At 42.6% G+C, this 25,667-nt stretch overlaps 2 protein-coding genes across 2 annotated transcripts in view; one reads left to right on the top strand and one right to left on the bottom strand.

Annotated features, from left to right (window-relative positions):
- LOC138959333 (neural-cadherin-like) overlaps window positions 1-9,995 on the top strand; it is a 77,299-nt gene extending 67,304 nt beyond the window's left edge. Inside the window, exons 34-39 of the mRNA XM_070330765.1 lie at window positions 516-807; window positions 3,442-3,643; window positions 3,978-4,225; window positions 5,284-5,421; window positions 5,601-5,711; window positions 6,312-9,995. Of these exons, the coding sequence (XP_070186866.1) occupies window positions 516-807; window positions 3,442-3,643; window positions 3,978-4,225; window positions 5,284-5,421; window positions 5,601-5,711; window positions 6,312-6,571 (1,251 nt within the window). The 3' untranslated portion in view covers window positions 6,572-9,995. The remainder of the gene's footprint in view (window positions 1-515; window positions 808-3,441; window positions 3,644-3,977; window positions 4,226-5,283; window positions 5,422-5,600; window positions 5,712-6,311) is intronic.
- Window positions 9,996-13,226: 3,231 nt separating this feature from the next.
- Window positions 13,227-25,667, bottom strand: part of LOC138959323 (transmembrane protein 170B-like) — a 13,276-nt gene continuing 835 nt past the window's right edge. The window contains exons 2-4 of the mRNA XM_070330756.1: window positions 24,434-24,605; window positions 15,301-15,471; window positions 13,227-14,403 (exon numbers count right to left, since the gene is read on the bottom strand). Of these exons, the coding sequence (XP_070186857.1) occupies window positions 14,273-14,403; window positions 15,301-15,471; window positions 24,434-24,563 (432 nt within the window). The 5' untranslated portion in view covers window positions 24,564-24,605 and the 3' untranslated portion in view covers window positions 13,227-14,272. The remainder of the gene's footprint in view (window positions 14,404-15,300; window positions 15,472-24,433; window positions 24,606-25,667) is intronic.

Below are 25,667 nucleotides of genomic sequence, written 5' to 3'. Positions count from 1 at the left end.
TCACCACGTCCACCCAGGGCAACACCAAGAGCGTCATCCTGTAGGTGAGCAGTGTGTGTGTGGGGCGGGGGGTTGTGTGTGTGTGTGGAGGGGGGTTGGCATGTGTGAGTGGGGGGGGGGGGGGTTGAGTGAGTGTGTGTGTGTGTAAGGGGGGTGAGCCTGGGCGTGTGTGTTGTGTGTGGATATGCTCGAGTATGTTCTTGCATGCATTTTTTAAGAGGGCAGAGGAGCAGCTAGGGGATGGGATTACATTTTCTTATCATCTCTGTCGTTTGCAGGGGGGACATTTGTGTGTGTGCATACACGTGTGCTTGCATTTGTGTGTGTGTGCAGGTGTATGTGGGTGCAAGCGTGTGTGTGTGTGGGTGCGGCATGAATATGTGCGTTTGTGAGTATATATATGTGCATGTGGCTGTGCCTACACACACATTCAAAACTGTATCATGAAATTGTGCATGACTTGTTCAAAAGAAAAAGCCAACAATTTTTCATCACCTCTGTTTTTTCTTGGGTAGCTGAAAGACGGCCACCTGCAAGCTGTGTACAACCTGGGTGACGGGCAGAGGATGCTCCTTCTTAACCAGACAGACGCCAGTAACGGCCAGTGGCACGTGGCACGCTTTAGACGGGTCATGCATCTTGCCACCCTGACCTTGGATGACGGTGAAGGTCGTAACCATGCCTCCAACCGCGTCGGCCTCGACGAGAACATCTACATGACGCTAGACACCAGCTCACCGCTGTATGCTGGAGCCATCGTCACCAATCCACAGGGCGCTGAGGTCATTGACCGTGATCTGACTGACAGTGAGTATCTCTCATATTCATTGCATAAAAACGGGCCTGTTATTACTCATTCTCTAAAAAAAAAATTGTAAATTTTCAAATGTTCAGCTATCTTAATATTTTACTCTGCATCAAAAATACAAATTTCTTTTTGTTCTTAACCTGTATTAAAGCATAAAGTCTAGCTGAAACATGCAAAGCTTCTTTGTCAAGCAGCTGAAATTATAAATTAAAAAAACCCAAATCTCCAGCCTCAATCGTCTCTCTTTATTGTGAACCAGTTTTGTTTTATTTTTGAATCAAACACAATGTTCATATCCACCACCTACATGTTGCTCATGTTATGTTTGTGGTCACTACCTGCTTTGCCTGTGTTATGTTTGTGGTCACTACCTGCTTTGCCTGTGTTATGTTTGTGGTCACTACCTGCTTTGCCTGTGTTATGTTTGTGGTCACTACCTGCTTTGCCTGTGTTATGTTTGTGGTCACTACCTGCTGTGCCTGTGTTATGTTTGTGGTCACTACCTGCTGTGCCTGTGCTATGTTTGTGGTCACTACCTGCTGTGCCTGTGCTATGTTTGTGGTCACTACCTGCTTTGCCTGTGCTATGTTTGTGGTCACTACAGTAAAACCTGCATCCAGCGGACCCTTAATTCGGCGGACACCTTTGCATAACGGACACTTCAAGTGAGGACGGATGTATTTTACACTCAAAAACACCTTAAAAGAGCGGACACCTCAAAGGCGCGGACGCGGACACTCTTTTTTGGTCCCGATTTGGTTCGTTACCTGTCAACAACGGTCCGCCATCTTGGTTCTGCAAATACAATCTCGCTGGCGATGTGAACGCGCGAGAAGCTTATTTTGTAAGCCAACGACAGCACTTGAAAGATTGATTTTTTGTATGGTGCACGCTCATTGGTCGATGCCGTGAATTGAACTGAACTCACAAACAAAAACAAGTTAGGGTTTCTACTTTCTGTACTGTGATGCATCTTTGTCTCATCCTTCGTCGATCGCGGTCTCATCATGTCAAAACGGAAATTTCTGACTTTAGAAGAAAGAGTCGATGTGATAAAGAAATTGAACGGCGAACTCTTCGAGTGGTTTTCGAGAGCTCGATCAAAGAATATTCCCGTGAATGGCCCATTGCTTCAGATAAGAAACCGATTGCACCTCTTTCTCTCTCTCTCGCTCAGTCGTTCTATCTCTCTCTCTCTCTCTCTCGCTTAGTCGTTCTCTCTCTCTCTCTCTCTCTCGCTCGTTCTCGCTATCGCTCGTTCTCCGTTCTCTCTCTCTCTCTCGCTCAGTCGTTCTCTCTCTCTCTCGCTCGTTCTCTCTCTTGCTCGTTCTCCGTTCACCCTGAAATGCTGACAGCTGTCATGAACTTGAGTAGCATTCTGAAGATGTGCGTCTGAACCAAGCCAGACTGATTCTGGTTTTGTACATACATGTTGCATGTTGATTTTGTTTTCTTTGTCACTTTCTGTATGACTACATGTAATGCACAGTTTAGAATAAAACTATTTGGCTGGGTTTTTTCTTCCCAAAAAATGTCTGCGCATTCATATTCAAAAGAAAGGACACCTTTGTACAAAGGACAGTGGCAAGGTTCCCCAAGGGTGTCCTTTGCTCGCAGGTTTTACTGTACCTGCTTTGCCTGTGCTATGTTTGTGGTCACTACCTGCTTTGCCTGTGCTATGTTTGTGGTCACTCCCTGCTTTGCCTGTGCTATGTTTGTGGTCACTCCCTGCTTTGCCTGTGCTATGTTTGTGGTCACTCCCTGCTTTGCCTGTGCTATGTTTGTGGTCACTACCTGCTTTGCCTGTGCTATGTTTGTGGTCACTACCTGCTTTGCCTGTGCTATGTTTGTGGTCACTACCTGCTTTGCCTGTGCTATGTTTGTGGTCACCACCTGCTGTGCCTGTGTTATGTTTGTGGTCACTACCTGCTTTGCCTGTGTTATGTTTGTGGTCACTACCTGCTGTGCCTGTGTTATGTTTGTGGTCACTACCTGCTGTGCCTGTGTTATGTTTGTGGTCACTACCTGCTGTGCCTGTGTTATGTTTGTGGTCACTACCTGCTGTGCCTGTGCTATGTTTGTGGTCACTACCTGCTGTGCCTGTGTTATGTTTGTGGTCACTACCTGCTGTGCCTGTGTTATGTTTGTGGTCACTACCTGCTGTGCCTGTGTTATGTTTGTGGTCACTACCTGCTGTGCCTGTGTTATGTTTGTGGTCACTACCTGCTTTGCCTGTGTTTTGTTTGTGGTCACTACCTGCTTTGCCTGTGTTTTGTTTGTGGTCACTACCTGCTTTGCCTGTGCTATGTTTGTGGTCACTACCTGCTTTGCCTGACATGCTACAGGGAACACCCTTTAAGAGCTCCACAAATCTGAGAAAATCAGGTCTTAAAAAAGAGGGAGTCTTAACATGGAGGTAAATTTACAGAGACTATGAACACAAATCTGAAAGAAATCTGAAATCGGGGGGGTGGGGGGGGGGGGGCTTTTATGGGGTGTTCCATTGTAATTGTGATGTTATCATCTGATGAACTTTTCTCTACACTGTTAATGGTGTTGCATGAGAGCTGTAGAAGGAAAAATGTTTATGGTCTTGACATCTAGAATTAACTGCACGTCTTTCTCGTCACCAGCATGCGTGCAGGACGTGCGCCTCAACAAAGAGTGGATGCCGATGAAGGCCGGGGAAAACTCACAGAGCACCATCGCTAACCATGTCAACGAGAAGAACGTTAACGACGGTTGTCCGGACCCTAACGGCTGTGTTCCTCCTCCTGTACCCCCGTGTCCTATCGGTCAAGAATGCGTCAACTTGTGGGGAAGGCACAAGTGCTCGTACGTCCATTTTTTGTCCAGAAGTCATTCTCGGTCTGGGGTTTATGTAGCTTTTGAAGGAACAAGAAATGTTGTAAGATTTGTACTTCTTGCCTGAACCCTCCAGCTCCTAAGTAGGTCAAGGTTCAGAAGTCATTCTTGGTTTTGGGTTTGTATAGATTGTTAAGAAATAAGTAAGATTGAAGGATGTGACAGTGTAAATAGCAAAACTTTTTTAAAAAAACACGTGACTTCAATATTGATTTTATGAAAAAAAAGTAGCCGACCTTCCGACCCAGTTGTCATCGGAAACATTTCATTTGTTTGGCTAAATCACTGGTTACACTGTTGACAGGTGCGCACCAGGATACCACCCAGACGACAACTCTGACTCGTGCATCTCAGACTGCGTTCCCAACCCCTGTTTCCAGAACGCAGCGTGTCAACTGGACAACGGCACGGTGGTGTGTGACTGTGCATCCTTCATCCCCTGGCAAGGCCAGTTCTGCAACATCTACCCCACCGAGGGGGACAACGATCCTGTTGTCGGCATTGCTGGTGGCACCATCGCTGCCATTGTTGTCGCCATCGTCGTCATAGTGTGTAAGTAGACATGTAGAGCACAGAATTATTCTACATGTGAAAGGGAGACTACTGCATCACCCTTTACAGCAAACTCTGCAGAGTTGTCTGCCGTGCTTCGTGCACTCGGTTACATATGATATAGTTTGTGCAATGGAGGCTTTTCATTAAGATCATTACTATTATGGACCTGCAACAGCTTGCAGTTAGCCTCCGAGGGCTCATTTAGTCAGCTTATGGGTTTCAGGTTGAATAATGCATTGTCATGACCTATTTGTGTGCATTCCTGTCTTTTTACCTCCCTGACCGTCTCTTCATCCTATCTGACTGAAGATGTCATATCCATGATGCCTGTTGATAACTCTAGCGAACAAAGCTGCAGTACCTGATTCATAGTGTAACAAAGAATACTCTTTGATTTTCTTCTTTACTCTCTAGTTGTGTTCTCTGATCTTCATCAGTTGCTGTCAAAGCAAATCACTATAGAATAAGCTGATTAAAAAGATTCACTGCATCCATACATGTGGCTTGCATCATGATGCCACCAGTCCTGCTCACCCCCCCTCTTTCCCCCATCCCCACCCCTCAATCCCAATTCCATCCATCACCACCCCTCAATCCCAATTCCACCCATCACCACCCCTCAATCCCAATTCCACCCATCACCACCCCTCAATCCCAATTCCACCCATCACCACCCCTCAATCCCAATTCCACCCATCACCCCATGTTCCCCTCTTTCATCACATAGTGTGTATTCGTTGTGTAGCATTGTATTCAGTGTGTATTCATTGTGTAGCATTGTATTCAGTGTATATTCATTGTATAGTATCAGTATTTATTGTATTGTACCTTCATTGTATAGTATATTTATTGTATTGTACATGTATATGCATTGTATAGCATATCTATTGTATTCAGTGTACATGGATATTCATTGTATAGTATCAGTACATGTATTTATTGTATTGTACCTTCATTGTATAGTATATTTATTGTATTGTATATGCATTGTATAGCATATCTATTGTATTGTATATTAATTGTACACCATATTTATTCTATTGCTATTTGTGCAGTGTTGGTTTTGCTGGCGTTCCTCCTGGTCACCTGGTACAAGCGCAAAGGGGCAAACGACGGCGACAAGTTTTTCGTGGATGATGACGCAGACTATGACATCAGAGAAAACGTCATTTACTATGATGAAGAGGGAGCAGGTAATGTGTGTGTGTGCGTGTGTGTGTGTGTGTGTGTGTGTCTGTCTGTCTGTCTGTCTGTCTGTCTGTCTGATTGCCTGTATTTGTCATGCATTCATTTTTGTAAATTAATATAAACATAAAGTATTACAAACAATTGCAAATGTTTCTTGACGTCTGTTGAATGTTTTCCTATTCAGGTGAGGAAGATCAGAACGCTTTCGACCTGGCCAAGCTGCCCAATCCTGTGGGTGAGACCATGAAGCCGCCGGGAGACATGCCGCGCAGATCTGCTCTGCCCCTGGGACGAAGTAAGTCATTCTTCTTACACCTGTGTGTGTGTGTGTGTGTGTGTGTGTGTGCGTGTGTACGCGTGTCTCAATTTTGGAATGCTTGTGTGTTTTTTCTGCATACATGAATGATACGATGTAATATTGTTCAGTATCTTTTTTTTAAAGGCTCAAAGTTAATTTCTCTAATAGCAATGCAAGCTGAACAGCCAATACTAAAAAAATTCCATTATGAGTATTTAATTTTTGTTTTAAATCCCAACACTTTTTGATTTGTTAGTCAATTGTCAAACCTCCGAACAACAACAAAATAAATTAACTTTTTAAAAACTTTTAAGTCTTACTCCCTCTTAAGACCCAGTTTTTCAGACATTCTGTTCGTAACCTCTGTAAATTTACCTCCCTTTGTTTTAAGTCCCGATGTTCTCACATATTTTAGAGGCCTGAAAAGGGGGTTCCACTGTAACAAATATCTTGTTTCAGAGAATACTGAAACTCACACACTTGCAAAATGTACATTACCGGCGACAGGCTGCCGAAAATTTGATGAAGAAATGAGCAAAACTGGTTTCCGTGGTGTTTGCCTTTGTTTTGACACCTACAAATGGTCTGATTTTCCAGGTGCCGTCCCTGATGACCGACCTGATGTGGGCAATGTTCTGCATGACCGAATGGGTGACGCGGACGAGGACCCGGAAGCCCCGCCCTACGACACGCTCATCGCTTTTGACGACGAGGGCAACGGTAGCACGGCGGGAAGCCTGAGCTCCCTGGGATCCAGCAGCTCCGATACCAGCCAGGACTACGACTATCTCAACCAGTGGGGGCCCAAGTTTGCCAAGCTTGCCGATATGTACGGTGCGGGGCAAGACCCTGAGTAGCCTTGACGGTGTTGAGAGAAGAATCACTATGATTGGTTGTGTGTGTGTGTGTGTGTGTGTGTGTGTGTGTGTGTGTGTGTGTGTGTGTGTGTGTAAGGGTGCATTTTGATGTCAACGTGAGTGTGTGTGTGTGGTTGAGAGAAAGAATGAAAGGCAGATTGAGGGGGAAAGAGAGAAAGAGAGAGAGATTATGTACTGCTATTTGCAAGCAAGAGAGAATTTTGAATGGGTGCACAAAGAAATTTGATCATAATAATAATCACCAACAGGCTCATCATTGCCCAATCGCTACAAGATTGTATATACATTTAACTTTGAAAAGAAATGACCATAAAAGATTGATCAGCATGTTTCTGTTAAAAATGATATCCTTATTAATTTTGACACAAAGGTTGTTCATTCCATGATGTTGAAAAGGAATTCCCAGATCCAGCTAAAAACTGCCGGGTGTTGGACCAAGAATTTGTTGTGTTCTTCTACTTAATATTCCCACAGCTCATTTCTGTTATCATTATCTCTTTCTTTTGTAAATGATCACTGCCGTCAGATGTGTTGAGCATATTGATTTAATTTTCGACTCTTTGATGAATTTTGGGGGGAGGGAAAATTATAAAACTTGAGTTGAGTTTACAGTTTACATCTTTTTCATCATATATATATCCATGACATAAAGTATGATTGCTATTACTTTGCTTTGATACAGAAATCTTGTTATTAGTTTTGTTGATTACATTTGTATGACATTCCACAGGTATAATTCTTTTCTTGTTTAAAAACAAAGAATTCATACCCCACATTTTATATTTTAAAACAAACCACAGACTGCGCACATTGAAAACAATGTTGTCATGCTTATCCAGGTTTCAACCATAAATGTGAACTGTAGTTTTACGCACAAGTGAATGTTACGATGTTTGTCTCTTTGGTATGTTCATCAGATCAAGTTCATTTTGTGCATGCAAAGGGTGTAAGTTATTTTCTCTGTAAGCAGCATTAATACGCACTGCATTTTTCGCCCTCGATATTTCATGGTTACTGGTAATCATTGCTTTCACAGGGAAGTAATTTTAAAACACTTCAGATTCATCTTTCATGCTCAAGCCTAATAAACAAAATGGTGGGTTTTTTTTACCTCCCAAGCATACTTCAGATTGTTTGTTCAGCATGCAAACCAGTGACATTGTAATGACCGGAACAGTCCAGCGAAATGTGCTACCAATGTTGTGGACAGTGTCCAGGGAGTGTGCTAGCAATGTTGTGGACAGTGTCCAGGGAGTGTGCTAGCAATGTTGTGGACAGTGTCCAGGGAGTGTGCTAGCAATGTTGTGGACAGTGTCCAGGGAGTGTGCTAGCAATGTTGTGGACAGTGTCCAGGGAGTGTGCTAGCAATGTTGTGGACAGTGTCCAGGGAGTGTGCTAGCAATGTTGTGGACAGTGTCCAGGGAGTGTGCAGGAGAAACAAAGTGACCGATGCTTGGCAGGACTTTATAGTGTACAGTACATGATTTTGTGTCGCCATAATTGACATTGAAACATACGATGCATATCAGTTTCTCATGATTTTGTCTGTGATTTTTCTGCCTAGCTGGACAAAAGCTTCATTGGAAAGAGTGTGTGATGTGTATGAGTGAAATTAAAACTACATAACAACCACTTTTGTCATCTTATTGTCTATAAATATCAAACTATGGTTTGTCATCCTATTGTCTATATAGATACATATCAAAGAATGGTGTTTCTAATGGTGAATGTCACAAGGAATATCTGTACACTCTGAACTACCACACTGATTCCAGTCTGATCATGCAGATTTTATTTTCATCTTTTAGTTTTTATTTGGAGCTTATAATTATGATGTACACTTTGCTTTTTCGGTGCTTTTAGTTTGTTATCAGCTAGTTATTATTGTTAATGACCTTTCTTTCCTCCTTGTGCTCAACAAAGAATCCAATGAAGATGTTAACTCATAGATGAAACGGTGTGACATTATTGATAACTCATAGATGAAACGGTGTGACATTATTGATAACTCATAGATGAAACGGTGTGACATTATTGATAACTCATAGATGAAACAGTGTGCAATTATTGATAACTCATAGATGAAACGGTGTGACATTATTGATAACTCATAGATGAAACGGTGTGACATTATTGTGTGATATGTGCTAAGAAAAGCCAGATCTTTTGCTCTTCTCTCACCTAAGTAATTCAACGTTCATACATCAATCCAAGTGACCTTGAACTTGAATCGCAGCAATGGGCAAACTGGATACATATCATATGTTTTTTGCATGGCCAAATCAGTGTCTTGAGACCAGTTTGCATGGTGAGACCAGTTTCCATGGTGAGACCAGTTTCCACGGTGAGACCAGTTTCCATGGTGAGACCAGTTTCCATGGTGAGACCAGTTTCCATGGTGAGACCAGTTTCCATGGTGAGGCCAGTTTCCATGGTGAGACCAGTTTCCATGGTGAGACCAGTTTCCATGGTGAGACCAGTTTGCATGGTTATATCACGATGCGTACACACCGATACGACTGATCGAGTCAAAATGAAGCATTTTTGTGACGAAGTGAAAAATTGTACAGAGCTTTTTTTTCTTAAAAAAAAGAGTTATCTCTAACATTTTAAAGCACAGTTTTCTGTACTGAGCTGTCATCTGTTGCTATAAAAGAGATTTGTTTGTTCAGAACAAGCCCATGTATAACAAAGAACTTTATAACATAACATAACTTCAAAAGTCTTCTCAGTATTTACTTTTCTTACCCTCATTTTTATCCTTCAGTTGATTTCTTTTCTAGAACATTACAATGCATCCTTTTGTTTCATTTGAAGCCATAGAGAAGTTATTATACGTAAATCTTGCATCATATACCAAAATGAATGGGATCAATAATGAACAACCACAAAATGATCAAAAGAAAATATACAGGGCGGGGGGGATATTTGTAGAGCTTCGACATTGATCTGAATTCCATTTTTGTACGGTTTCTGCTTGAAAATATATGTAATCTTGCGAATTTCAAATGCAAATGATTTCATGTCTAATACCAATGCCAGCATCACTGATCTGCACATTGTTGATTCCATCGTTGACAGATGACATAATCACCATGTCTTTATTTGTATTGGTCATTGTAGTTTTTATCTCTATCAGCACTAAAGGTGACAGAAAATGGGTTAGTGACTACTAACAATTAAATTTATGGTTTAAGAAATAAAGTCGTTTGAGTTTTGAAATCAGCTTCTGTACATATGCTGTTTTTATATAGAGTGTGCTTCCTATTGGGAACTATGAAGTCTTGTTAGCCACTAAATATTTCTTTTTGGAAATTTTTGTTTGATTCTGACATATTTTTATACCAATATTTAGAATGTTGATAGTTAAGTAAAGTTGTGTGTAATAAAAATGACCATTTTATACTGTGCCTCGTTGTCATTTGTCAACAAAGCAAACACTCTCACGTGAATGTCAGCCCTGTAAAAGCAAGGATGAAAGTCGCTTGTTCATTTCAATGCTTGTTATTCTCTCAGGTGCCAAGTTCCACATAAATCTCACTTACTCTATTACATGTCCCATGTTGGATGCATTAAGAGCACTTACTCTATTACATGTCCCACTTACTTCCCTTTGTTGATGAAATGTGTCGCAGCAAGTCAGGTTGGTGCTATCCTCCTTTCACAGTTAAAGTCCTTAGTTTGTTCTTTTTCCTGTATGTGTGTACATAGACCAAATAGCCTGGACCGCCAACTCGTCACGTGACCCTTCAAGGTTACGACGCTCGACTTTCAGGGGCGCTTAGCGTCCGGTTTGAAAGGCCAGTTTCGAAGACAGTGAAAAGAAAGCACGCTCCAGTTAATTGTGACAATGGGAGGTGACAATGAACTGGATTTTCCAAAACTCCAAACTAAACTTAACAAAACTCATCGAAAAACATGTTCCATATGCACTTTAGCTGAGTTTATTTTAGCATTTTCAGAACTTACCTCAGCAACTTCGTCCATGTTTACAATCGACACCGGATATGACATCCCCCTGATTTCTGAAAGGCCATGTAAGCGTAGGTTCCTAAATGCGAGAGGCCGCTACCTCGTAATAGAGAGAAAGAGCGGAGAGAGAGCTAGTTGGCGGTCCAGGATAAATGGTCTATGGTCTGTAGTACATCAACCAACAATCGGAAAGAGCGGAGAGAGAGCTAGTTGGTGGTCCAGGATAAATGGTCTATGGTCTGTAGTACATCAACCAACAATCAGGAAGAGCGGAGAGAGAGCTAGTTGGCGGTCCAGGATAAATGGTCTATGGTCTGTAGTACATCAACCAACAATCAGGAAGAGCGGAGAGAGAGCTAGTTGGCGGTCCAGGATAAATGGTCTATGGTCTGTAGTACATCAACCAACAATCAGAAAGAGCGGAGAGAGAGCTAGTTGGCGGTCCAGGATAAATGGTCTATGGTCTGTAGTACATCAACCAACAATCAGAAAGAGCGGAGAGAGAGCTAGTTGGCGGTCCAGGATAAATGGTCTATGGTCTGTAGTACATCAACCAACAATCAGAAAGAGCGGAGAGAGAGCTAGTTGGCGGTCCAGGATAAATGGTCTATGGTCTGTAGTACATCAACCAACAATCAGAAAGAGCGGAGAGAGAGCTAGTTGGCGGTCCAGGATAAATGGTCTATGGTCTGTAGTACATCAACCAACAATCAGGAAGAGCGGAGAGAGAGCTAGTTGGTGGTCCAGGATAAATGGTCTATGGTCTGTAGTACATCAACCAACAATCAGAAAGAGCGGAGAGAGAGCTAGTTGGCGGTCCAGGATAAATGGTCTATGGTCTGTAGTACATCAACCAACAATCAGAAAGAGCGGAGAGAGAGCTAGTTGGCGGTCCAGGATAAATGGTCTATAGTCTGTAGTACATCAACCAACAATCAGAAAGAGCGGAGAGAGAGCTAGTTGGCGGTCCAGGATAAATGGTCTATGGTCTGTAGTACATCAACCAACAATCAGAAAGAGCGGAGAGAGAGCTAGTTGGCGGTCCAGGATAAATGGTCTATGGTCTGTAGTACATCACCCAACAATCAGAAAGAGCGGAGAGAGAGCTAGTTGGCGGTCCAGGATAAATGGTCTATGGTCTGTAGTACATCAACCAACAATCAGAAAGAGCGGAGAGAGAGCTAGTTGGTGGTCCAGGATAAATGGTCTATGGTCTGTAGTACATCAACCAACAATCAGAAAGAGCGGAGAGAGAGCTAGTTGGCGGTCCAGGATAAATGGTCTATGGTCTGTAGTACATCAACCAACAATCAGAAAGAGCGGAGAGAGAGCTAGTTGGCGGTCCAGGATAAATGGTCTATGGTCTGTAGTACATCAACCAACAATCAGAAAGAGCGGAGAGAGAGCTAGTTGGCGGTCCAGGATAAATGGTCTATGGTCTGTAGTACATCAACCAACAATCAGAAAGAGCGGAGAGAGAGCTAGTTGGCGGTCCAGGATAAATGGTCTATGGTCTGTAGTACATCAACCAACAATCAGAAAGAGCGGAGAGAGAGCTAGTTGGCGGTCCAGGATAAATGGTCTACGGTCTGTAGTACATCAACCAACAATCAGAAAGAGCGGAGAGAGAGCTAGTTGGCGGTCCAGGATAAATGGTCTATGGTCTGTAGTACATCACCCAACAATCAGAAAGAGCGGAGAGAGAGCTAGTTGGTGGTCCAGGATAAATGGTCTATGGTCTGTAGTACATCAACCAACAATCTGTCAATCAGAAAGAGCGGAGAGAGAGCTAGTTGGCGGTCCAGGATAAATGGTCTATGGTCTGTAGTACATCAACCAACAATCTGTCAATCAGAAAGAGCGGAGAGAGAGCTAGTTGGCGGTCCAGGATAAATGGTCTATGGTCTGTAGTACATCAACCAACAATCTGTCAATCAGAAAGAGCGGAGAGAGAGCTAGTTGGCGGTCCAGGATAAATGGTCTATGGTCTGTAGTACATCAACCAACAATCTGTCAATCAGAAAGAGCGGAGAGAGAGCTAGTTGGTGGTCCAGGATAAATGGTCTATGGTCTGTAGTACATCAACCAACAATCTGTCAATCAGAAAGAGCGGAGAGAGAGCTAGTTGGCGGTCCAGGATAAATGGTCTATGGTCTGTAGTACATCAACCAACAATCTGTCAATCAGAAAGAGCGGAGAGAGAGCTAGTTGGCGGTCCAGGATAAATGGTCTATGGTCTGTAGTACATCAACCAACAATCTGTCAATCAGAAAGAGCGGAGAGAGAGCTAGTTGGCGGTCCAGGATAAATGGTCTATGGTCTGTAGTACATCAACCAACAATCAGGAAGAAGCCCCAGAACGTCAACTCAAACTACTGTGCAGCCTTTGAACACGAAGGTGCAGAAATTATAAGCTTGGCAAGAAAACTGCTGTTAAAAGTTAGGAAAGTTGCTGTCAGAATCACACGTTTCCACAATATAGTGGAACCTGTGTTCCAAATCCTTAACAAACAAAAAAAACCACAACTAACAAATTAGGTCTTGTTTCACTGTGCTACTTTCTTCTTGTCTTCAACATGTCATGTGTATAGAATTTTAGGCGGATAAGCCAGACAGAGACTGAGAGAAAGTGCACAGAAAGATCCACACAGTACCGCAAAAATAAACATAAAGAATTTTATTATGCTCTTTACAAAAAACATCTACATTTGTTTAAAAATCAAAATCACATGACAGTGCAAGAAAATTAACTCTCCCTTTCCAGCACTCTCCAAATACTGATAGCTGCCGCTGCTAGTTACCAATGTACACAACACACACACACACACACACTGCGCACACATAGACAAAAGCATACACATGCACAAAACACACACACATGGACAAAAGCATACACTTACACAAAACACACACACATAGACAAAAGCATACACTTGCACAAAACACACACACATAGACAAAAGCATACACATGCACAAAACACACAGATTCTCTGCCATGATTAAACTCCCTTGTGTGCTATCAGCCTATGTGACTTTGTTAAAAAAAAGTTTCAATCACACAGGTGAGTGATGCCAGCATCTTAAAAAGCCCCCACCACCCAAAACAAAAAATACACACAAAAACCCCCCCCAAAAAACAAGTATTCATAAAGACCAAAACAATCCCGGTAGATTTTGATCCACAGCATCTTTTCCAACGCTCGGAAGACCCGATCAACACCCAAAACACAGTCAAGCACATATTTTACATGTGCAACGCTAATGGAAACAAGACTTCCCACACCCGTTTTGACTGGCACAAGACAGTTGTACAGTGGCACCCCTCTTGTAAGACTTAACAATCTGATTCTTCTTCTTCTTCTGCGTTCGATGTTGGTGGCCTTAACAATCTGATAAAATCAGGTCTTAACAAGGAGGGAGTACATTTATAGAGGTTATGAACAGAACATTTGAGAAAACAGGGTCTTAAAAGGGAGGGAGTCTTACAACAGGGGTTCCACTGTACCTGTGATGAAAGGACACCCATCGGATCAGTGTCCCTAGATTGCAGGTGGCCTGTCAGGACAGGTTTGTTTAACAGATTTATAAAAAGGGACAACAGAAGGTGTCCTTCCTTGGGATATGTCCTTACATAGACAGCCTCACATCACAGGTTCCACTGTTTCTCTCTCCAGCTACCAGTCACACACAAAGTTCAGAGATGCTGTCATAACGTGGCGAGGATGCGTGAAAAGGAGATGAAGATGACAACGATCGTCTGTGCCACTCCCCAAACCAGAGCGTAAAATGGCAGCATGATGAAATCGGAGGCCCGGTACACACCTGCTATTGCCGCACCTGGGTAACGAACAGACGGCATTGGTCAATGTGAATGAGAGGTCTAAAATATGAATGCAAAAAGTTTGTGTCTGAATACCAGATATGGTACTGAGCTAAAAGAGGTTTTCTTTGAACCTGTTTGTCTTAGACTATTGAACAATATGTTTTTGACTTCTGATGAAGCAAATTATACAAATCACACCTTTAAGATTCTTTCATTTTTGCAAATGTGCGAAGATGAACCATTGAAATACCATGCATGGAACACAAATAATGATAATAATAATAATAATAATAAATGAGCATGTATATAGCGCAACATCATAACTTTACAATTATGCTCTTTGCGCTTGACACATTTAAAATTAAAACAGAGTTATACAAGCATTTACATCTACATTCATAGTCAGCAACGCATGACAAGGGGGAAAACAAAAAACATGCCTTGACTACAAATTATTACTCTCAGTTTTGCAACACAAAAATGCATTAAGGGAATTAGAACTAGTACACAAGAACAGGGAGGTTTTTCTTCTATATAATTCCCATTTCTATAGCAACCACCTGTCTATAATTATTACTTTTGGCCGGTCCCAAGGGAGGCAATTAGACTTAGAGACAGGTTCAAATGTATACACGTACTTATTATTAAAATTAGACTTAGACAGGTTCAAATGTATACACAAACTTAATTGTTATTAAAATTAGACTTAGAGACAGGTTTAACTGTATACATGTACTTAATTGTTATTAAAATTAGACTTAGAGACAGGTTCAAATGTATACATGTACTTAATTGTTATTAAAATTAGACTTAGAGACAGGTTCAAATGTATACATGTACTTAATTGTTATCAAAATTAGACTTCGAGACAGGTTCAACTGTACACATCTACTTATCATTAAAATGCTTACTGCTGACAACACCTCCAGTCAGGGGTGAAATGACGCCCATGGCGAGAATGGCCAGAGGAATCCTTCGCCCGAGGTGGTGTTTACGGAGACGGCAGAAGGCAATCAGCGTAGCACAAATATGAACGAAGAGCGATGAAAACAGAGCCCACAGGAAGACAGAGTACCAGATCTCTGTAACACACACAGTGAAGACAGAGTACCAGATCTCTGTAACACACACAGTGAAGACAGAGTACCAGATCTCTGTAACACACACCATGAAGACAGAGTACCAGATCTCTGTAACACACACAATGAAGACAGAGTACCAGATCTCTGTAACACACACAATGAAGACAGAGTACCAGATCTCTGTAACACACACAGTGAAGACAGAGTACCAGATCTCTGTAACACACACAATGAAGACAGAGTACCAGATCTCTGTAACACACACAGTGAAGACAGAGTACCAGATCTGTAACACACACAGTGAAGACACAGTACCAGATCTCTGTAACACACACAGTGAAGACAGAGTACCAGATCTCTGTAACACACACAATGAAGACACAGTACCAGATCTCTGTAACACACACAGTGAAGACAGAGTACCAGATCTCTGTAACACACACAATGAAGACAGAGTACCAGATCTCTGTAACACACACAATGAAGACACAGTACCAGATCTCTGTAACACACACCATGAAGACAGAGTACCAGATCTCTGTAACACACAATGAAGACAGAGTACCAGATCTCTGTAACACACACCATGAAGACAGAGTACCAGATCTCTGTAACACACACCATGAAGACAGAGTACCAGATCTCTGTAACACACAGTGAAGACACAGTACCAGATCTCTGTAACACACACAATGAAGACACAGTACCAGATCTCTGTAACACACACAGTGAACACAGAGTACCAGATCTCTGTAACACACACAATGAAGACACAGTACCAGATCTCTGTAACACACACAGTGAAGACACAGTACCAGATCACTGTAACACACAATGAAGACACAGTACCAGATCTCTGTAACACACACAGTGAAGACAGAGTACCAGATCTCTGTAACACACACAGTGAAGACACAGTACCAGATCTCTGTAACACACACAATGAAGACAGAGTACCAGATCTCTGTAACACACACAGTGAAGACACAGTACCAGATCTCTGTAACACACACAGTGAAGACACAGTACCAGATCTCTGTAACACACACAATGAAGACACAGTACCAGATCTCTGTAACACACACAATGAAGACAGAGTACCAGATCTCTGTAACACACACAATGAAGACAGAGTACCAGATCTCTGTAACACACACAGTGAAGACACAGTACCAGATCTCTGTAACACACACAATGAAGACACAGTACCAGATCTCTGTAACACACACAATGAAGACACAGTACCAGATCTCTGTAACACACACAGTGAAGACAGAGTACCAGATCTCTGTAACACACACCATGAAGACAGTACCAGATCTCTGTAACACACACCATGAAGACACAGTACCAGATCTCTGTAACACACACAGTGAAGACACAGTACCAGATCTCTGTAACACACACAGTGAAGACACAGTACCAGATCTCTGTAACACACACAATGAAGACACAGTACCAGATCTCTGTAACACACACAGTGAAGACAGAGTACCAGATCTCTGTAACACACACAGTAAAGACAGAGTACCAGATCTCTGTAACACACACAGTGAAGACACAGTACCAGATCTCTGTAACACACACAGTGAAGACAGAGTACCAGATCTCTGTAACACACACAGTGAAGACAGAGTACCAGATCTCTGTAACACACACAATGAAGACACAGTACCAGATCTCTGTAACACACACAATGAACACAGAGTACCAGATCTCTGTAACACACAGTGAAGACAGAGTACCAGATCTCTGTAACACACACAGTGAAGACACAGTACCAGATCTCTGTAACACACACAGTGAAGACAGAGTACCAGATCTCTGTAACACACACAATGAACACAGAGTACCAGATCTCTGTAACACACACAATGAACACAGAGTACCAGATCTCTGTAACACACACAGGAAGACACAGTACCAGATCTCTGTAACACACACAATGAAGACACAGTACCAGATCTCTGTAACACACACAATGAAGACACAGTACCAGATCTCTGTAACACACACAGGAAGACACAGTACCAGATCTCTGTAACACACACAGTGAAGACAGAGTACCAGATCTCTGTAACACACACAGTGAAGACAGAGTACCAGATCTCTGTAACACACACAGGAAGACACAGTACCAGATCTCTGTAACACACACAGTGAAGACAGAGTACCAGATCTCTGTAACACACAGTGAAGACACAGTACCAGATCTCTGTAACACACACAGTGAAGACAGAGTACCAGATCTCTGTAACACACACAGTGAAGACACAGTACCAGATCTCTGTAACACACACAGTGAAGACAGAGTACCAGATCTCTGTAACACACACCATGAAGACAGAGTACCAGATCTCTGTAACACACACAGTGAAGACACAGTACCAGATCTCTGTAACACACACAGTGAAGACACAGTACCAGATCTCTGTAACACACACAATGAAGACAGAGTACCAGATCTCTGTAACACACACAGTGAAGACACAGTACCAGATCTCTGTAACACACACAATGAAGACACAGTACCAGATCTCTGTAACACACACAGTGAAGACAGAGTACCAGATCTCTGTAACACACACAGTGAAGACAGAGTACCAGATCTCTGTAACACACACAGTGAAGACACAGTACCAGATCTCTGTAACACACACCATGAAGACAGAGTACCAGATCTCTGTAACACACACCATGAAGACAGAGTACCAGATCTCTGTAACACACACAGTGAAGACACAGTACCAGATCTCTGTAACACACACAGTGAAGACAGAGTACCAGATCTCTGTAACACACACCATGAAGACACAGTACCAGATCTCTGTAACACACACAGTGAAGACAGAGTACCAGATCTCTGTAACACACACCATGAAGACACAGTACCAGATCTCTGTAACACACACAGTGAAGACAGAGTACCAGATCTCTGTAACACACAGTGAAGACACAGTACCAGATCTCTGTAACACACACAGTGAAGACAGAGTACCAGATCTCTGTAACACACACAGTGAAGACACAGTACCAGATCTCTGTAACACACACAGTGAAGACAGAGTACCAGATCTCTGTAACACACACAGTGAAGACACAGTACCAGATCTCTGTAACACACACAGTGAAGACAGAGTACCAGATCTCTGTAACACACACAGTGAAGACAGAGTACCAGATCTCTGTAACACACACAGTGAAGACAGAGTACCAGATCTCTGTAACACACACAATGAAGACAGAGTACCAGATCTCTGTAACACACAGTGAAGACACAGTACCAGATCTCTGTAACACACACAGTGAAGACACAGTACCAGATCTCTGTAACACACACCATGAAGACACAGTACCAGATCTCTGTAACACACACAGTGAAGACAGAGTACCAGATCTCTGTAACACACACAGTGAAGACACAGTACCAGATCTCTGTAACACACACAGTGAAGACAGAGTACCAGATCTCTGTAACACACACCATGAAGACAGAGTACCAGATCTCTGTAACACACACAGTGAAGACACAGTACCAGATCTCTGTAACACACACAGTGAAGACACAGTACCAGATCTCTGTAACACACACAGTGAAGACACAGTACCAGATCTCTGTAACACACACAGTGAAGACAGAGTACCAGATCTCTGTAACACACACAGTGAAGACACAGTACCAGATCTCTGTAACACACACAGTGAAGACAGAGTACCAGATCTCTGTAACACACACAGTGAAGACACAGTACCAGATCTCTGTAACACACACAGTGAAGACAGAGTACCAGATCTCTGTAACACACACCATGAAGACACAGTACCAGATCTCTGTAACACACACAGTGAAGACACAGTACCAGATCTCTGTAACACACACAGTGAAGACACAGTACCAGATCTCTGTAACACACACAATGAAGACAGAGTACCAGATCTCTGTAACACACACAGTGAAGACACAGTACCAGATCTCTGTAACACACACAGTGAAGACACAGTACCAGATCTCTGTAACACACACAGTGAAGACACAGTACCAGATCTCTGTAACACACACAGTGAAGACACAGTACCAGATCTCTGTAACACACACAGTGAAGACAGAGTACCAGATCTCTGTAACACACACAATGAAGACACAGTACCAGATCTCTGTAACACACACAGTGAAGACACAGTACCAGATCTCTGTAACACACACAGTGAAGACACAGTACCAGATCTCTGTAACACACACAGTGAAGACAGAGTACCAGATCTCTGTAACACACACAGTGAAGACACAGTACCAGATCTCTGTAACACACACAGTGAAGACAGAGTACCAGATCTCTGTAACACACACAGTGAAGACAGAGTACCAGATCTCTGTAACACACACAGTGAAGACACAGTACCAGATCTCTGTAACACACACAGTGAAGACACAGTACCAGATCTCTGTAACACACACAGTGAAGACAGAGTACCAGATCTCTGTAACACACACAGTGAAGACACAGTACCAGATCTCTGTAACACACACAGTGAAGACAGAGTACCAGATCTCTGTAACACACACAGTGAAGACACAGTACCAGATCTCTGTAACACACACAGTGAAGACAGAGTACCAGATCTCTGTAACACACACAGTGAAGACACAGTACCAGATCTCTGTAACACACACAGTGAAGACACAGTACCAGATCTCTGTAACACACACAGTGAAGACAGAGTACCAGATCTCTGTAACACACACAATGAAGACAGAGTACCAGATCTCTGTAACACACACAGTGAAGACAGAGTACCAGATCTCTGTAACACACACAGTGAAGACACAGTACCAGATCTCTGTAACACACACAGTGAAGACAGAGTACCAGATCTCTGTAACACACACAGTGAAGACAGAGTACCAGATCTCTGTAACACACACCATGAAGACACAGTACCAGATCTCTGTAACACACACAGTGAAGACACAGTACCAGATCTCTGTAACACACACAATGAAGACAGAGTACCAGATCTCTGTAACACACACAGTGAAGACACAGTACCAGATCTCTGTAACACACACAGTGAAGACAGAGTACCAGATCTCTGTAACACACACAGTGAAGACAGAGTACCAGATCTCTGTAACACACACAGTGAAGACAGAGTACCAGATCTCTGTAACACACACCATGAAGACAGAGTACCAGATCTCTGTAACACACACAGTGAAGACAGAGTACCAGATCTCTGTAACACACACAGTGAAGACAGAGTACCAGATCTCTGTAACACACACAGTGAAGACAGAGTACCAGATCTCTGTAACACACACAGTGAAGACAGAGTACCAGATCTCTGTAACACACACAGTGAAGACAGAGTACCAGATCTCTGTAACACACACAGTGAAGACAGAGTACCAGATCTCTGTAACACACACAGTGAAGACACAGTACCAGATCTCTGTAACACACACAGTGAAGACACAGTACCAGATCTCTGTAACACACACAGTGAAGACAGAGTACCAGATCTCTGTAACACACACAGTGAAGACAGAGTACCAGATCTCTGTAACACACACAGTGAAGACACAGTACCAGATCTCTGTAACACACACAGTGAAGACACAGTACCAGATCTCTGTAACACACACAATGAAGACACAGTACCAGATCTCTGTAACACACACATGATGAAGACAGAGTACCAGATCTCTGTAACACACACAGTGAAGACAGAGTACCAGATCTCTGTAACACACACAGTGAAGACAGAGTACCAGATCTCTGTAACACACACAGTGAAGACAGAGTACCAGATCTCTGTAACACACACAGTGAAGACAGAGTACCAGATCTCTGTAACACACACAGTGAAGACACAGTACCAGATCTCTGTAACACACACAGTGAAGACAGAGTACCAGATCTCTGTAACACACACAGTGAAGACAGAGTACCAGATCTCTGTAACACACACAGTGAAGACAGAGTACCAGATCTCTGTAACACACACAGTGAAGACAGAGTACCAGATCTCTGTAACACACACAGTGAAGACAGAGTACCAGATCTCTGTAACACACACAGTGAAGACACAGTACCAGATCTCTGTAACACACACAGTGAAGACAGAGTACCAGATCTCTGTAACACACACAGTGAAGACACAGTACCAGATCTCTGTAACACACACAGTGAAGACACAGTACCAGATCTCTGTAACACACACAGTGAAGACACAGTACCAGATCTCTGTAACACACACAGTGAAGACACAGTACCAGATCTCTGTAACACACACCATGAAGACACAGTACCAGATCTCTGTAACACACACAGTGAAGACAGAGTACCAGATCTCTGTAACACACACAGTGAAGACAGAGTACCAGATCTCTGTAACACACACAGTGAAGACAGAGTACCAGATCTCTGTAACACACACAGTGAAGACAGAGTACCAGATCTCTGTAACACACACAGTGAAGACAGAGTACCAGATCTCTGTAACACACACAGTGAAGACAGAGTACCAGATCTCTGTAACACACACAGTGAAGACAGAGTACCAGATCTCTGTAACACACACAGTGAAGACACAGTACCAGATCTCTGTAACACACACAGTGAAGACACAGTACCAGATCTCTGTAACACACACAGTGAAGACAGAGTACCAGATCTCTGTAACACACACAGTGAAGACAGAGTACCAGATCTCTGTAACACACAATGAAGACAGAGTACCAGATCTCTGTAACACACACAGTGAAGACACAGTACCAGATCTCTGTAACACACACCATGAAGACACAGTACCAGATCTCTGTAACACACACAGTGAAGACAGAGTACCAGATCTCTGTAACACACACAGTGAAGACACAGTACCAGATCTCTGTAACACACACAGGAAGACACAGTACCAGATCTCTGTAACACACACAGTGAAGACAGAGTACCAGATCTCTGTAACACACACAGTGAAGACAGAGTACCAGATCTCTGTAACACACAGTGAAGACACAGTACCAGATCTCTGTAACACACACAGTGGAGACAGAGTACCAGATCTCTGTAACACACACAGTGAAGACAGAGTACCAGATCTCTGTAACACACACAGTGAAGACAGAGTACCAGATCTCTGTAACACACACAGTGAAGACAGAGTACCAGATCTCTGTAACACACACAGTGAACACAGAGTACCAGATCTCTGTAACACACACAGTGAAGACACAGTACCAGATCTCTGTAACACACACAATGAAGACAGAGTACCAGATCTCTGTAACACACACCATGAAGACAGAGTACCAGATCTCTGTAACACACACAGTGAAGACAGAGTACCAGATCTCTGTAACACACACAGTGAAGACACAGTACCAGATCTCTGTAACACACACCATGAAGACACAGTACCAGATCTCTGTAACACACACAGTGAAGACAGAGTACCAGATCTCTGTAACACACACCATGAAGACAGAGTACCAGATCTCTGTAACACACACCATGAAGACAGAGTACCAGATCTCTGTAACACACACAGTGAAGACAGAGTACCAGATCTCTGTAACACACACAGTGAAGACAGAGTACCAGATCTCTGTAACACACACAGTGAAGACAGAGTACCAGATCTCTGTAACACACACAATGAACACAGAGTACCAGATCTCTGTAACACACACAGTGAAGACAGAGTACCAGATCTCTGTAACACACACAGTGAAGACAGAGTACCAGATCTCTGTAACACACACAGTGAAGACAGAGTACCAGATCTCTGTAACACACACCATGAAGACAGAGTACCAGATCTCTGTAACACACACAATGAAGACACAGTACCAGATCTCTGTAACACACACAGTGAAGACAGAGTACCAGATCTCTGTAACACACACCATGAAGACACAGTACCAGATCTCTGTAACACATGAACATGCGTACACAATCACTCAACACAATGGATGAACGTCTGGAATAGACCATGTGCTTAAATAAAATCTATTTTCCCCAATAAACTGATTCTTTCAGAACACTCCTCAGTCCTACTTATAAACACAGTATATTTTAGTTCTCCATGCTGCCAATTAAGTGGATGAAGCTTACCCTTCCAAAAACACATTTTGGCTGCAGCTACATGCGCCCACGCCCCAAAGCTGAGAAAATCCAGATTTCATGAAGTTGCTGATAGATTAAGATTGCTTACAATCAGCCATGCCAGTTTCAAGGACGGTCAACTTTGAAAATAAATAGGCCGTTTAAGTTGTGCAAAGGAATAGACCATGGCTGTGCAATTCTTTTCTTTCTTGTTTTTCGTCATAAAGCCACTGTGGTCAGAAACCTTGAATGTATGAACTATTATGTTGTAAGATTATTAACTATGTGTCTAACTGTAAAGCATTTTCACAATAATATATTTTCTTCTTTTCAACAGTCTTGAAAATACCAAGCATGCATCCGATGAAAGAGGCGTATGGCTGCCTAAATGGCCAGGTAAAAACGGTCATACATGGAAAACCCCACTTGTGCAAAAAACACAAGTGTACGTGGGAGTTTCAGCCCATGAACGCAGAAAAAAAGGATTTGGCACTGCATGATACATTTATAAACATTCAGCTATCTTAATCCTCATATGAATTGTGTCCTTTTGTGTGTGTCTTTGTCACCTGTGTGTGTCTTTGTCACCTGTGTGTGTCTTTGTCACCTGTGTGTGTCTTTGTCACCTGTGTGTGTCTTTGTCACCTGTGTGTGTCTTTGTCACCTGTGTGTGTCTTTGTCACCTGTGTGTGTCTTTGTCACCTGTGTGTGTCTTTGTCACCTGTGTGTGTCTTTGTCACCTGTGTGTGTCTTTGTCACCTGTGTGTGTCTTTGTCACCTGTGTGTGTCTTTGTCACCTGTGTGTGTCTTTGTCACCTGTGTGTGTCTTTGTCACCTGTGTGTGTCTTTGTCACCTGTGAAAGTCTTGAGAGGGTCCGCAGTGAGGGAGATGACGTTGAGCACAGAGTCGTGCGCCCCGGCCTCAAAGTCCTGGACTGAAATCATCTTGACAGACTGCGCAGACATGAACAAGCTTCTGGCCATGGGACCGCCTCACTGGCCAAGATTACTCAAACGGTTGCGGACCTATTGACACAAGACAAAACAAAATCAATTAAGCACTTTTTCCTATGTCTCAGCTGTTTAAAATGTAAATCTTTTTACTCATGCAGGGGTCCCCACGGACAGTCAACCTAGAGGGTCCATGGACCCCCAACTATAATCTGCAGGGGGTTCCCACGGACAGTCAACCTAGAGGGTCCATGGACCTAACGATAACCTAGAGGGTCCAAGGACTGCTCATGTTTCTAAGCAATATGTAACTAAGTTGTAAGACCAGTTATTTCATTTTCAGTGTTGCTCTCACTCTCAGCCTAGACTATAAAACAAAAGGTCAGTTGGACTAGCTTGGATTGAAAATATGCATAGTTCCACATGTTCTGCTTTGTCCGCTTGGTAGCAATATTTATTGTCAGAAGACCTCCTGCATGTCAAAACTATCCAACGGTTGACAGGTCAGGGGTCAGACGAATGCGTTTAAATAAAAAAAAATGCATCAATAATGACTGAAAACCGGAACCTGGGAACAACATTGTTATTTGTTTGGTTTAAACAAGTTTATTCAATAAATTCCATTGGTACTATTACCGCATACATGAAATAAGGAACATGGAGCACAACTGTTTGGTTATAAAGAGAGACAGACCTGTAGAAAGAGAGAGACAGAAATACAGAAAGAGATGAGACACATCGAGGGATTGCCAAATGGCAGAATTAAGTAATGATCGAGATAATGCACAAACATCACAAATGTCAAAATTAATCAGCTGACATCACACACAGATGCTCATCAGGGAAGCTAGGGGAGATACACGTACATGATCATTACAAAAGCATTATCCGAGAATTTTCAGTCTCACTGCAGAACATGATGAAACGCAACTACCATTACAAATGATGGTGTTTTGTTTTCAGAATCACTCATGAGATTATTAATATTATGTTCTTTACACTATAAAAGTAAAAGTCTCAGGCGGGTTTGCAACATTTATTAAAGGCATATGTACTCGATGACTATACACGCTAATTGCTTTACCAACAGCTGGAGACATGCTAAATTAAGTTCCCTGCAAAATATTGTGGTCTAGG

This window comes from Littorina saxatilis, linkage group LG1 (assembly GCF_037325665.1).
Source record: "Littorina saxatilis isolate snail1 linkage group LG1, US_GU_Lsax_2.0, whole genome shotgun sequence".
Classification (NCBI taxonomy): Eukaryota; Metazoa; Mollusca; class Gastropoda; order Littorinimorpha; family Littorinidae; genus Littorina; species Littorina saxatilis.
The sequence above is the reverse complement of the archived record's forward strand: the minus strand, read 5'-3'. Positions and strand labels throughout refer to the sequence as shown.